Source organism: Echiichthys vipera (assembly GCF_963691815.1).
Source record: "Echiichthys vipera genome assembly, chromosome: 3".
In the NCBI taxonomy this organism is placed as follows: domain Eukaryota; kingdom Metazoa; phylum Chordata; class Actinopteri; order Perciformes; family Trachinidae; genus Echiichthys; species Echiichthys vipera.
Window position 1 is genome coordinate 24,589,755 of NC_139828.1, and position 15,468 is coordinate 24,605,222.

General features: G+C 40.3%; 2 protein-coding genes across 2 annotated transcripts; both read right to left on the bottom strand.

Moving 5' to 3' along the window:
• Window positions 1-1,919: 1,919 nt before the first annotated feature.
• On the bottom strand, window positions 1,920-7,760 carry tmem165 (transmembrane protein 165). Its single transcript, XM_083940195.1, has 6 exons — window positions 7,440-7,760; window positions 6,813-7,038; window positions 6,544-6,719; window positions 5,486-5,668; window positions 5,130-5,235; window positions 1,920-3,601 (listed from the first exon to the last, which is right to left on the bottom strand). The coding sequence occupies exons 1-6, from the start codon at window positions 7,587-7,589 to the stop codon at window positions 3,525-3,527; spliced, it is 918 nt and encodes a 305-aa protein (XP_083796321.1). The 5' UTR covers window positions 7,590-7,760; the 3' UTR covers window positions 1,920-3,524.
• Window positions 7,761-8,313: 553 nt separating this feature from the next.
• Window positions 8,314-11,553, bottom strand: srd5a3 (steroid 5 alpha-reductase 3; the record flags this gene model as incomplete). The annotated part of the gene is made up of 5 exons (XM_083911472.1): window positions 8,314-8,786; window positions 9,619-9,744; window positions 9,829-10,014; window positions 10,078-10,229; window positions 11,330-11,553. 5 exons carry the CDS (start codon window positions 11,551-11,553, stop codon window positions 8,527-8,529), a joined length of 948 nt encoding a protein of 315 aa, XP_083767598.1. The 3' UTR covers window positions 8,314-8,526.
• Window positions 11,554-15,468: the final 3,915 nt, after the last annotated feature.

The following is a 15,468-nucleotide window of genomic DNA, read 5'->3' on the forward strand; positions in this document are numbered from 1 at the left end:
AATTCACCGTTGGATGGTGTCATGCTAACAGCAGTGACGGGCTGATGTCAACACATGGCCACTGGTCTGGTGATGTACTGTTCATTTTTTGGCCAAGTTGTCTGGTGGTACAATGTGCTTTCAGCATGCATCCCATAGTGTTTGAATATGGTGTTCACAATGGGGAAACCAGTTTAGCATAGAAGTCCCGTACATTGAGTTTATCTCGTGTAAAAGCTGCTGTTTCTGAAGTCCAGCTCAATTTGGATTTGCATATGTAGAAAATATCCCTAATTACTACCTTTGCATTATGATGGGTCAGTTTAACTCCAAAGTTGTCATCTGTTCCAAATGCTCAAATAGATTGCTCCCATTGTGTATTTAAAGTTCTAATAGCTCATTTCAAAGGACATTTGGCGTCGTCATTTGCTTCGTATTTATGGAATTGGTCCTTTTTTAATTAAAAAAGTCATGTTTCTTGTGTTTGATAAGGTCGTCATTTCATACGTAACCAGTTATTTTATGAAACAGGCCCATGTGGAGTGTGTAGCTGTAGTCAGGCTACAGTATACCTGTAGAGGGGAGCTGGCCCTGTGCTACACGTAACAGCACTAGAGTGTGATCGAAGTGGTGCCATATATTCACAATTAAAGATTAACACGAGTATTTCGCATGAGACTTGTGGCTGTGAGGGACTTTGCACAACGTATGATCGTACATGCAGGAAACATAAACTAAACTATTTTTCTATTACCGTTATAGACCTCATAGATAACATCAAACACAGTAACGGCACTTTTAAATGTGCGAACAAGAAGGATTTAAACAAACTGTGACACACACATACAGACTGTTGAACTGTACCCCAAAAAGAAGTGGTCGCTTGTGAGTCGATGGTTTTGTGTCATTACCAGCCAGTCAAGTTGTTTTCCTTAATGCTACATTATTAGCATCATTGCCAAGCAAGTCATAAAAAGACAGGAGGGGGAAATATTTGGTTATCCAAAGAAAGAGGAGCCCTAAATGAAAGGACACAGTGCATTGTGTTAAATGTGTAGTTCTGATGTACACACTGGAAACTGAATGTCAATCAATGTTCTCTGCATTTTCAGTTCATATTTGAGTGGCATTGTTTGGCTCATGAAATGTACTGCTGCAGTAAACTCGATTGTGAAAAACACCTGACACACAGGAACCCAGAGATCCCGGTCACGTCTGAATCAGGGACGTCAGAGCAGGTGTTGTGCTTACAGGATAAACAAACACATGCTTTGACGTCACAGTCAGGTGCGACCTGAGGCAACGTTTCAGCCCAGATAGTTCAGCTGGGTATCAGTTGATATATTTGGTACCACTTTCCAATAAAGCACCCCTTTTAGTCCCAATTTATCAATCCCCTTTAAAAGGATGGCCTTATTAGAAAGTGGTACATTTCCCAATTACATAAGGGATTTTCAGTACCGCTAGCACGTCATGCTACACTGAAATTCTAGCCCTGAAATAAGATGTTCAGTTTATGCAAGGGTGGAGGATTCATTTTGGACTTTTCACATCCACTACTGCCGCCTGCTGACCAGTTTCAGGTTAAAACACCACTTTGACCGAAAACCAAACTTAGATCAGACATTACTTACTCAGAAATGATGTGAAATAGGCCCAGCTCTTCTGCATTGTAATTCATGAAGTAATGCTAAAAGCACTTTTCACGTGTGTGCCTGCTGCCTTGCATTTATTTCTTGAGCCAAACCAATCCTTACTTGAAACATAACCCTTGAAAAGGCAAATATATCCATTGTTTGCTCCCCTTCAATTTGAAAATAAAACTGTAATTAAAGTCTGCTGCTGCGAGTATTTACTTGTTCTCCTAGATGTGTCCACTCGGCTAAAATGACTGGTTCATGAAATCAGACAACACATGAAACAATTTTAATTGAGCATTTTAGATTTACAGGTATTTCAACCAACTTGTATCACAAACAGAAGTATTTCACAGCTGGGCACAGACTGTCAAATATTGACAATGCAGCTTTAGCCTGTTTACAAAAATATTTCCATTCCTTGTTTATATTGCTCTCTCCCACCATGTTCATGCCTCAACAATACATGTGCTTAAAAGGTAAAGAAAAGGAAGCTAAATAAATAGATACCACTTTAAATAGGTTGAAACATAGGCTTGGATTGTATTGCTGTGTTCAGGTGTCGCCGTAGCTACAACACAGCTGATTACGGAAACAGGAGTGACTTCTACTGGAAGCTATTAGGAGGATAAATAACATGGTGGTTTCATTTATTCTGTACCTGATGTAATTGATTTTGTGATTTGGGAGAATAGAAGCATGCTGGTTTGAATGCATAATGGTTTTAATCACTGAACAGTTAACGTGTGTGGGAGAATCAGTGGAGGTGATAACAGGCCTTTCTTCAACCTGATCCATGTTCTGTTCACTATCGGCACCTAAAACTGGAAACAGGCAATATGAAGTAGCACATAAACTATTTCAAACTGTGGTGAAGCTCTCTGGGCACGGGGCCTAAACAGATACTCCAACATACTGTGGGTATGGCGACACCTGTACGCAGAGGTATTCTAGTGGTTTAGGTGTTGGTCTCTTTAAAAGACTGCTCCTATGGGAGGGAAATATTTTGATGATGTCAAAGTAAAATCTCAACTGAAATCAGATCTCCAAACGCGTTTCCTAATTATGTGCTGTTGGTTTGGCTTTCAGTGTTTTTCCTCACACTGGGAAATAAAATCTTACGTAAAGTAGGCCCTGCTTATAATGTGATTTTTATGCATTTAGGCAGGAAATGTCACGCCGAGAGGAAGATGGATTAAACGACCAAGCAATGCCAGTACTGCCTTAAGAGCGAACTGGCAGCTCGGTCCTCGGTTACTTATCTGTCAACAGTCACATGACGGCACCTGGGCTTATGTCAAATAAACAAGAAACATTCAACATTTAAAAAAAAAAAAAAAAGGCAAAATTTTTGAAATGAAAAAAGGGCTGAGTGTGGGGGAAGTACTGCATGTTAAACTTTTAGAGATGAGAGGGCAGCTATCAGTAAGAATCCAGTCTTCTTTCTCTCACACACCTTGTGATGAGAACACAGCTCTTACCTCCTAGGTAGCCTCTGGCTGTACTCAGTGGTTTCTTCTCATTGAGGCTTTGAAGTCGGATTTTCTGGAAAGTTCCCAGGGCTTTCTGTAATAAGTTCAATGTGTATCTAACTTATGTATTTAATAAAGAGAAGACATTGACTAGTTAGTATCCAACAACCACACAGTGCTTCGATTTGCATTTCTCTCAAAATGTTATTTAATGGTAACAAAATAATGCTGAAGCGTTCAACCTCCACGAGAAAACCCACTGAGTTACAGGCTGTAGTGAACAGAGGCGAGCTAGGAGATGAGGACGGGACTTTGTCTCTCCGCTTAGCCCGTCACACTATCTGCTGGACACATAGTCAAAACTACAGTCTCTCTACAGTAACTTGACCAAACTTTACACGTATGTACAAAGAAAACCTGAAAGTCTTTTGTCCAATTAAAATCCAGCATCTGGCTTGATGAACAGGGCGGAGAAGGCAAACGCCAGAAAAACGATTCCTCCAATAATTGTAACTGTGGAAGGAAAAGAAGAAAAAAATAATTTGATTATAGAGAGGAAAAAAGACAAACAACCAATGTATTTGTACTTTGTTCTACGGATCAAGGGAAGAACAAGTGTGGAGTCATTCACTAGTGGGTTTTTTAAAGGAAAAAATGTAAGAGAAGAGTTAAGAAATAGAATAATTAGAAAGAGAAAAACATTGGTTGGCATCTTTCTCTTGTCTAGGTACTCTCAGAGGTTAAACAATGTTCCAGCTGTTGGTCGCCTTGTTGCTACACAACAGTTACCAGGACAAGTTATGCCAACATTGTTGGATGGATGGATAATCATTTGCCTGAGAGTCTGGAAGCATGTCGCTGGAGTGCCATTAATGCTGAATCATTAAACATAAAAACGGTCAGGGTGTAGTATTGGGGCCAACTGAGACAGGACATTGAAAACATAACTCACAAACCAGCATCGGATTCAAACTTCAAAAGAGTTTGTTTTAGTGTTAAGTGTTATTAGACGGAGACCTGCCAGCACCAGAGAACGATCCACCCCAGATTTCAAGCGTCATAATTAAGGTTGCAAAATTATCATAATTTCTATTGACGTCACAATATGGACCAGTGCAATATCTAAATCGCAAAATACTATTCGGAATTAAGTATTGTGGTGACGCATTGATGTCCCGGTCTACAAGTCGTATTCTGCAGACATTAGAAAAACTCTGTTTGGTACATATCCTTGCAAAAAATCACTCTTATGGTAAGAACAGTGAAGACTGTGTGTTTGTGGCTGGAAGACAGAGCATCGGGGAGCATGTGAAGTCACGTGCCGGCTCCTTATTCGTTAAACAGTCCACTGGTGCACAGGAAATGTTGCTGTTCTTCAGGAGCTTATTTTACGACTCCACACATGTAGTGCATATTTGAAGGAATCGGTTTGGACAGAGAGCGTGGATGTGACGCTCGTTTGCTAGAAGGACACAGAGGATGGGCTCGAACTATAGATTTCCCTCTTCTAGGAACGGAGTTATTTGTACAATTACTCCACCTGGGAAAACATTACTTGTTCCCATCTCTGATCAAACTATGATCATTTTAATAAACTTTACACCGACCGTAAGAATAATGATGCAGAAATTATCATTGCCTTCAATATTGTGAATCTTGCAAAAGAACCATATTGTGCAGCCCAATTCAATGATAGCTGTGCTGTGTAGCATGTTACCCAAGTGTGCGTCTTTTTTCTTAGACTTTCAAGTGTAAATTAACACCTGAACTATTTATCAACATAAACCCAACTTGGCAAGTATTTTATGACTAAACACTTTATAAAAATGTAGAACATTTTGTAAATTATTGAATATCGATGATTCCTATAAAAGCTCTTAATCTGTGTGTATGCATAAGTCAAGCTCTCATCTGTGTCCACAATGTTTCAAGAACGAGATCCTCTTCAACAAATCTAATTAGGGATGGACTGGAAACATGAAAATAAATAGAACAAAATCATCTTTTTAAAAACAACAATAAAACAAAATCTTAGTCTCACCTGTTCTGACAGATATTTTCTGGGCGATCATTCTCCCTCCTATCACAGCCAGTCCTGTACACAAACAGTGTCCTAGAGTACCACCCACTGCAACGCCAAATGGATCCTGGGAATTTTAAAAAAGTGCCTTTCATGTTGATGCAAAACAAAAACAACACACGATGGCTTTCCTAAATATGTAATTATCAGTCTATTAACACAGCATTGAGGGGCATTTGGTGTTTGTGGTATGGCTCAAAAAATATAAACAAAGGATTTGTTCTACACTAGGGCCACACATGGTGAAAATTCAGGGACTATATATTGAAGATGTACTGCAAAAAGGTAAATCAAACAGGTGAGTAAATGTAACAAACCTCCCGCGCGGCTAAAATAATGGTGGTTAGCTGCGAGCGGTCCCCCCACTCTGCCAGGAAGGTGAGGGTGAGGGCCTGGATGAAGATGGGTGAAATAATGCTGTGCCACTTTCCCTGAGGCATGGTAGTCCCTGATCCAGCCTCCACATCTGGAGTCCCATTCACCAGCTTGGACCGCTGGAGCTGCACAGACAACACAAGAGAAAGAGCTTTATAAAGTATCCATTTACATATTGAAATATTTCCATAACTGTATTCTGTTTCAGCCTGTGAATGTTGTTTGTCCAGGTCATCGTTATTCCCAAAGCAATTTCAGTCAAAAGCAACTGGACTTGGTTATTTGTCTAGGAAGATGTTTCACCTCTCATCCAAGAGGTTCATGTACACATCAGACCAGGCTGGGACTGGTCCAACTAACTGGTGTGGAGATCCAGGGAATTTAACCTTTCATATGGCCGATGATGTCACTGGAAACCTTTGTGCTCCAAGTGCCAATGACAGTAGTTGGGAAGTTGGTTTCGACTTTTAGTGCTCAGTGTACCCTGTTTCACTCTCTTATACAAAGCACCAGTCACAAGGTACCGAGAAAAATGCCAGGACTCACCTACTTTACAGATTTAACCATTTCTTATCTGATAACTTGTTAAATCGATTGAACACTCGATTGCCAAAATAATCAATACTACCAATTAGCTTGTAAATGTTCTCATTTGTCCAGGTCCTGTTATTACTACCAATAAGACACAGGAAGAAAAAGCCCTATCCCAACCAGTTCTACGTTGGTGGAGCACCACCTACTGTACTGGAGGTAGAGTTACTACCGCTGTTCTTCGATTCACCCCTTTCATGCATGAGAGGAGAACTGCAACAACCCGGTTATTTACTTAACTGGGGTGAAACCATACTCCGGCTACTGCTGTGCATGTAAACGAATGTGTAAGAGAAACAGTGCTACCTAGAGTTAAGGTACCCGTGCTGCTGCTTGCATAGATTATGTACATGAATTTATTAGTAGTAGAGAAAGTCTCTCCGGGTCTCAAAGTAAAACGTTTGCTCACCTCTTCATCCTTTTTCTTGATCTCTGCCTGCACCTCCTCCAGCTCCTCCTGGCCTTCATCTGGACTCATCCTCAGCCCCTCTCTCAGCATACGTACACCAAAGATGGCAAACAGAGCCGTGGACACATAGTAAGTGTAGACTCTAGGGATGATTGTGGTGGCATAGCCGAACAGTACTGGGGGGTGGATACAACAATTACTCCATTATTACTCAGCAATAACTATACAAAACTATTACATGCTAATCCAAATTAATATAATCCACTAACCAGAGAGACAAGTCATGAGTCCCAAGGCCAGCATTGCACCTGCCAGCACAGTGAGACGGTTGTAACGCATGGCCATGATGGCTGCAATGAAAAATGTCTTATCTCCCAACTCTGACACGATGATGACAGAGATTGAAGCCACAAAGGCGTGGATGAAACCCAGGTTCGCTTTGCTGGAGTCATGTTCAGAAACTACTGGGCCTATTGGATGGGGACTTGGTGCTTTCTGCAAAGAAAAACAACACAGTAACACACAGCTGTAAGTTAGTTGAGTCACAGAAAGCTTATAATAGAGTCAAATGTGCATATCTGTCTTGGCTAGCTTAATATTGTGGCCGCATGGCTTGAGCATTATCTACAATGTAAATAAAGCTGGTAAACGCCAGAGCCCGTACTCCCACAAAAGCGTGTAATCTTATCTGCCAAACACTTGCTCTTTAGCTAAATGAAAGACTAAGTTCACATACTTGAGCTTCACCCGTAACACAATATCACAGGTATCTATGTTAGCATATGCTGGCTAGCTCGACGGCGCTAGCAAGTAGCGGCGGCACCGGCGTCGAAAACAGTTTACCGCAGGGACGCTACAAATGTTTAATTGAGTAATGATGAAGTAAAAACCTTTACCTCTTGCTGGGGTTGCTCTGGCAGGGCGTTGGGATCCTCTGGAACAGCAACAACTCCGACCGACAACAACAACACAGCGGCGGCGAGCAGAAACAACAGGCGCGTCACACTTCTATCAGCCCCTCGGTCTCCTCCGACCATGGCAGACATTCTGGCTTTAAAATACTGACCACAGGCTGCTTACGCTTTAATTTGTCTTCCGTGGATCACTTAATATCACCGGAAACAACAGTGGCTAACTTCATATTAGCCACCTAGCTGTATATGAGGAACTCCTCGGTAATACACGTCACGAACACATCGACCGGGCGAAGCGGAGAAACGCATCCATTGAGCCAACGGGCGGAAGTTAAGAGGTCGCCGTCCGCTGCGTTTAGACAAAGATGATTGGACCGTCAAAAGGTGACGTAAGATTGGAGGGTGACGTACACAGAGAACAGCGTAGTGATTGGACAGTTTCCTTGTCAGTAACAATTTGGGGTTAAACGCTTAAAAGACAAGGTAAAAAAACGTCTGGAAAGGACCCGTCTCGCGTAAAACTCGTGTCTAGGTTTGGGCACGATGAGCGAGATTGGTTAATTTGAGAACATCAGTGTACACCAATAATAGGTCACTAATTACAGTCATCTGCAGCAGCTTTTCAACTCCTGAAATCCTAGTGGACTCCAAATATACACAAAATAATAATACATACATATACAGAAAGTAACTCAACATGAAACACATTCCTCAGATTGCTCAGTTTTCTTTTTATTTGGTATGAGTGTAGAATTATATTATAACCAAACTGATTTCATTTTGTAGTTAGAAATCACATGTATAAAAAATAACTTACCAATGTTTATCAACAACAAGATGTGTGTGTGTGTGTGTGTGTGTGTGTGTGTGTGGGGGGGGGGGGTTAATAATAGCAATATACTTGTGATATTTTTCATCATCAAACCACATTTTGGTCAGCTTCACTTAATCAAGAGCACCTTGTCAATAAACACTGAGAGAGTGGTGAGTTTAACTCCCACACCTTCAGATCCTCAGAAGTCTATGACACTGTTCTCAGACACACAAAACAGTCGTCAATGACAACTACTTACAGCACAAAAGGTATAAATGATTTTCTGTGCCTTGGGTACAACTCATATTTGCTGATATAAAGGTCATGGCAAAGCTGTGCAGCCAATGCCTGGTTAAAGAGCACATAAAGGACGACAAGCCACCAGGTAAGAGACAGGCCTCCGAAAACCAAGCTCAGTGAGACGTAGATCAGCAGCTCAGCAAAGTAATGTGGACATGACACCAGCTCGAACCAGCCTCCCTCAGGCGCTCTGTGAGCCAGCGTCTCCACTGTTCCTGAAAGACGCCACAAAGGACAACACACAGAAAATACATCAGTCCCCATGTACCTGATAAACCAGTGGTGTATGCTACTATTCTGGTTGCACAATTATGGCCAAAATGACTGTGTAATGTGGAAGGTATTGCTCATTGTGATGAGCCTACAGAATATCATCACCAACTCCTCAGTTCCCCTCAGCTCTACTGATATTTCTAGTCTAGTCTAGTCTAAACAGCCTCATATACCACACAGGGAAGAAAAGCTCTGATAAACCTACTGTATTTAGGAGTAGCTGTGCAGTACACAGTTACCGAAAAGCCGGTTGAACACAGTGGAGCATTTATCCGTAAAAGAGACAGATATTTTCCTCATGCTTAGTTGGAGACCAAACAACCACCATGTGTATGCTTATGTTGTGTTGTCTGAGTCTTTTGGATGTGTCAATTGCAAGAGTGACCCCCCAAAAAACATTACACAAAAGTTTTTAAACAATTAATGCAGTTTTATGGTCACTCTGAACATTATATCTCTATCCCTAGGGATTAATCATTCTTGATCCTTAGATCTTCGTTGACGTTACTTTGAAACACTGATTTTTCATATCAGTGTGCTTATCAAATGAATTTTCCTGCAAGGATGAGATGTAATGATGTTCACTGTGATGGATGTCCTATCATAAGCACACTTCAAGTCTCTGCAATCTGTCATGTGCAGTAGACTATCCTGAAAAGGAAGGAAATCAGTGGATGTCTCGGAGGTAGCAAAAACACCTACAGAATCTAATACTTCTGGTAAATTGTGAAAAGTCGTCAATGGTTTTAAGGTAATAAAGCTGCACAAGCTTACCTGACTTTCCAGTGCGGAGCCTTGCCAGCAGGACCATGGACTGATGCTGCATCAGTGAGGCCCCAAAGAAAAGTGTTATTCCAGCCACATGAAACCAGTCCAACTGAGAGAGGAGGGTTCCAGTTCCTAAAAAGGACATCACAAACATCAATATCTCATAGCAAAAAATAGAAGTGAATAGCAGATGAGAGGGCTGATTTAATGTTAAACCTTTTTCCAGACGATCCGAGCAGAGCACCGTCAACCCCAGTATGATGTAATAGCACACACCGAACACATACTGCACCAAATGTATGGCTCCATCAGAGAAAACACTGACGAAGAGACACTCCAGCAGCCTCCTGAGGGAGTGGACGCAGAGCAGCAGCTGTACCAGCAGAGTAGACAGCTGTGGGACTACAGACAGTATGAATACCAGTACGAATCAAACAGTAATACACAAGCTTGAAAAGAGCCTACCTTGACTGTCGTTGCTTGATACACCTGTCAAAATGTCTAATATTCCAGTCAGCCATGATGGGTATGACTGATGCTGAAATATGAAGTTCAGGTAAAAGGCCAGAAGAAGACCGTTCCAACCAACAGAGATGGCATAGAAGTGCCAGAACCACCTGAACAAAGAGAAAAGTAGCTCAAGTTATGATTGATGTGTGTACGACTAAATTTCAAAGTTTTAAAGATGTAAACTTTTTTTAATGTACAATCAAAATAAATACATAGTTATATACATTATAAATAACCGAGCGAGTAAATAACTTGTATAAATTATATTTATAAATTACTAGACAAAATTAAATAATAATAAATACAAAATACAATTAAATGCTAGAGTAAAATGAAATAAAAATCAGTCAAAATAGAAGAGGTTAGTCTGGAAATAAGGTAAATGGATATTTATACAGATGTAGGGCTTTTGCAGTTTTATGCAAAAACAGATTAGAGAAGCACCGCATCCAAAAAATAAATAAACTGAGGGCTGGAATGAAAAGTATCTATATGTACACTCACATGGTCACCTGACACAATCAGGGGAACAAACATCAGGGTTTCCATTAAAGCGAAATATCTTATATTTGTAGACAATGATGAAAATACATACATGCTTAGACACTGACGCAGTTCTACACTTCAAACATACCTAAAGTTCCACTGAAACATTGGAGAGGAAGTTTTTAAAAGATAAGCGTGGATGTAAGCCATGCAAGTCTTTCTTAGGTATGTTGGAAGTGCATAACTGCTTCTGTATCTAAGCATGCATGTATTTTCATCATTATGTACACAAGACATTTCCCCTTACTCAGCACACCCGTGTATGTCCCCCTGATTGTGTCGGGTGAGCCTGTGAGTGTACAGACAGAGGTACGTCTCCATTTAGAGGAGGGGCGGGTGACTGAAACGTCACTTGACTTGCTTTCAATTACATTTGTCAAGGAGCAGCTTCTGATAGCTTCTTTATTTCCCTTCTATACTTTTGCAGTTTTACATATTTTTTTGTAGTTTCATCTCATTTATAAATAAATAAAAAATAGATACATTTGTGTATAAAGTATTTTGCAAAACAATGAGATTATTGTTACCAAATTCTACCTTTTTGTCCTCCTTTAAAGATGTAAAACTTCAATTAACTATATCACACATGTGTAAATTATACCCACACGTTGTAAATGCATGGTATTACAGTTTGTCATGTTTCCTAAATGACCTAAGTTACCTTTTGGGGACGTCAAACGCGCGCAGCCAGTCGTCTCGTTTGAGGGTTTGTTTTGTTTTTCCGTACCGAATAAGATCCTGAAACAACACGTAAAGACGACATGTTTCATATGTTCTCGGCAGGTGTGGTGAGATATGGTGAGCACAGAGGGCGACAAGGAAACACGAAGCCAGAAAAGACCATAAAACATCAGTTAAACTCAGGCTAACTGAGCCCCGAGTCATTTCCGGTTGTGCGAAATGTTTTGTGTGACGCAGAAAAGAGACCGTCGGAAAACGCTCTAAATAGTTCCGGATGAAATTGATGTCAGGATATTACGCCGGGTAATTATTTAATGGTATGAATTACTTATTAGCCAGGTAGTTGTGCCATATACGTTATCCACGAGAGGAGCTTTTAACTGTGCACTCAGACTTTGCAAACAGTGTGGGGAAATGGTGCAGCAGGGGGCAGCATCTGCATCTCACAGCTCATACCAAGTGCAGTCAATCCAAACCCAGAGCATGCATCATCCAGTCACACTGACAACATTTCTACAGGCAGGCTAAGGGTAAAACTCTTACATACACTTTCTCTTAAACCGAGGATGATGATTTGCTGTTTGAAGTTGTTTTATGTAATACCTTAGTAGCTATTCATCAAACAAAAAGTTTATGTCAATGTGACCACTGCATCTCTAAACCTGTGTCCGTTTGACATTCAACATGTAAAGTTAAATACTGGAAGCCAAAGTTTACTTATTTGTTTTGTTTGACCAAGACTCCAGAACCCAAAGACACTCATTCATAAATCATAAAAGATTAATACAAGCAGCAAATATTCACATAAAATTAATATTCAATAATGCCCATTTTCAGGTTAATACATTTATTTTGACTTTATACTAGAACATTTTTACATGGTTTAATATTCCAAAACACATTATTTTTCTCATATTGGCTGTCTGAATATACCTGTATTCACCCTCTGTCTGAAACACTCTGTTTTAGCATCTGTTTCTTTAAGACCCCCTTCTGAAAAAGCCCAGTCTGCTCTGATTGGTCAGTGTTTCTGGGTCTTTGCATCCATGCCCTCAGCGTGTGTCTGTGCACTGTCATTACAGCTGGGGAATGACTGTAGCGGCACCGTAGCTGCACTTTCTTCCTATATATATGTACGGTATATAGTATAGTTGTGACATCTCAACTGTACAGAAGTCCTGACGGCTTGTTTAAAGACACAGGTTCTGAAAACAGGCTGTTTGCATTTCTCTGTGGATACTTTCACAGTAGTAATATAGCACTTCGACCGACGACCTGCTTTATAATAAAAAAAAGACATGGAAATTTCACTGTCTCAATATGGGACATTTTACTGTTTTGTAGTTAAATCTAAAGCAAATGTGGAGTAAAAGAACAATATTTCCCTCTGAGATGTTGTGACGTAGAAGTAGAAAGGAAGGTGCGTGCGTGTGATTTGGTGTTTTTTCTGTAAGTGATTGTTCAAAGCAAATCTCAGGATTCAAAATGTTCGTCACTTCATCACACTTTGATCTTCATCACAGTGTTCTCATGATAGTGACCGCCCTCATGGCCTTGGTACTTCACTCGTGCTCAGTTTTTGCTGAGCTTTCCACACGCAGTCTCACTTTGTGTGTTCCTCCTCTCCATAAGGCAGTAAATGCCAAAAGGAAAAGACTTGTCGCGTGTTTGTGTGAAAGACTTGGTAAAGCCTTTGAGGCACAAGATTCCAGGATGCCTCTTAGAGGAGCACCGTATCCTGTCTGAGGAAGTGTGGACTGTTTCCTGCTTCCCTCCCCTCTCTGTCCTCAGTGTCTTTTTTTCACTGTGCAAAGAGGGGGACAGCCCTTCAGGCCCAAAAGATTGCAGTTTAGCTGGTGCTCCATGGGCACTGTACTGTATAATATCATCACACAAGATTTGTGTCGCAAGAAGATTCAAATTCTTTATGTACAGATTAAGACAAAGCCAGAGGAAAATAGCACAAATTAATTACACACACACACACACACACACACACACACACACACACACACGACCAAAGGCTCCTGTTCATCCCTAAATCTTCATCCCTCTTCTCCTGCACATTTTCGTAATTAAGCTTTAAGGACTCAAATGACAACACATCTTTACTCATTGGAGTTAAATGAAAATATCGATACTGCTTTCGTAGGTGCCTTATTATTACCATGTGATTTAAATGTTTGCTTATCCTCTGATTTCCTTTGTTTTGTTTTTCTCTACTTTGTCATTTCTTAGGCCCATAGTGTTGTGTTTAACATGCTATAGAGAGAAAGTTGAGCTCAGTTGAGCAGTATGACGAGGCTGTACTAGCCAGCACATCATGCATTGTTGCATTGGTTTTGCAATTAACAAGTTTTATCTCTTATTTTTTGCCTGTTTACACATTAACTAACAATAAACCAAACATTCTGGCACATTTTCCCACCATCAGCAGCCCAATACATGAATATCAACCAGGACATAAAAATACACATAATCCAAACCTAAACATAAACCTAAACATAAATAATGCTTCAAGAGATATCTTTCAATGGAAAAGCAACAAATGAACAAAGACACAAACACACAAACACAAGCACAAGCACAAAACAAAAATCCAAACAAGACAGAAGCTCAATCTTCATCCATTATATACTGCATATACAGTATTTGGTCCAATTTATAAACCAAAATTGTCAGTCTGTGTTGATGATCATGGGTGACCAAATGAGTTTCTAGGTATCAATAAAGTTATCTGACAGACTAATCTACTCCAAACATTTCCTTCATATACTTCCTTTGATTTGATTCATACGTTAGTCGTGTAAATGCTTTCCATCTTGTTTCAGTTTAGTTGTGTACAGACTCATTTAGTATAATGTGACCTCTTTTCTGCATCAATTTCAACAATGCAGAGTGGATACACAACCACTCAGCCCCACCCAGTCTCTCTCTCTCTCTCTCACTCTCTCTCTCTCTCTCTCTCTCTCTCTCTTTGCATTGTGCCCATTCTCTCTGTATTGAATTGTGGGACACTGACCTTTGAAATCCCTCTTGTGATCTCAGAGCATAAACACAAAGTTTGCCAAGACAATTCACAGCTTTTTACTTGGGAAGACTTTTAATAGCAGTTGTTTTCACAATGTTTATGAATTTACTTCTATAGAGAGCAGTTTCCTCTAGCTCCCTATAGTAAAAACAAAAACTAGTTTGTGGTCTTTATGCTCTGTTTTCCAAAAAAGAACGGACAAAATGCTGTATTTAAAATGATGATGCAGATATCATATTAAAAATACATACTGTATATATTATGAATATAAAGTTAAATGTCCCACACAAACTTTTCCTTGCCCAGTCTTTCCTGCCTTTCTCCCAGATTCTTTCTCTTCGAGTGGTTTGTGGCCAGAGTTCAAAGCAATCACCTCATGTCAAATGTGCAAAAACAAAAGCAGATAGAAAAATGGAAAATGCTGTCTGTTTCCAGCTTTTCCAGAGGTGCAGTTTTCCCTCCAGGAAGTGTTGGTTAGGAGGAGGGTAGGTGGTTTAGTGGGCAGAGAGTCCCTGTAGAAGTGACCAGGCCAGGAAACATGTGGATGTAGCATAAAACATACAACCCCATCATCTCTACACCTCATCTCCTCCTCCTCCTCCTCCTCCTCATCATCATCTTCATCTTCATCATCATCAGATGAAATGCTCCCCGCTTTCATGGTATATGTTGTCACTGTCCAAAAACAACCTGAGCTCTATCTCTATCGGGTGATGAAACAAATATTTATATGACATTGTCACAGTCACTGCCATTTTCCATTGGTGAACTGGTATAAAAGGTTAAATAAGAATATATTAAAGTTAGCAGAAAGATAAAGCTAGCAGCTAGCCGGTGAACACAGAGGAGCATTTAGCAGCCAAAGACATTTCACGACATTTGGTGAAGAGCAAAAACAAAGCGGAAAGCAGAGAGGTCATTAGATCTATAATCATCAGATAGACACAAATATGATCCATATGAATGCTAATGTTGCTCCACATGCTGAAGATGTGAATAAGCAGCTTTTTGCGAACAAGTTCAAGAAAGTTTTCAGAGCAGCCCCGCAATTGGACATGAAATATGTTACAGGTTTAAAATGAACTAAA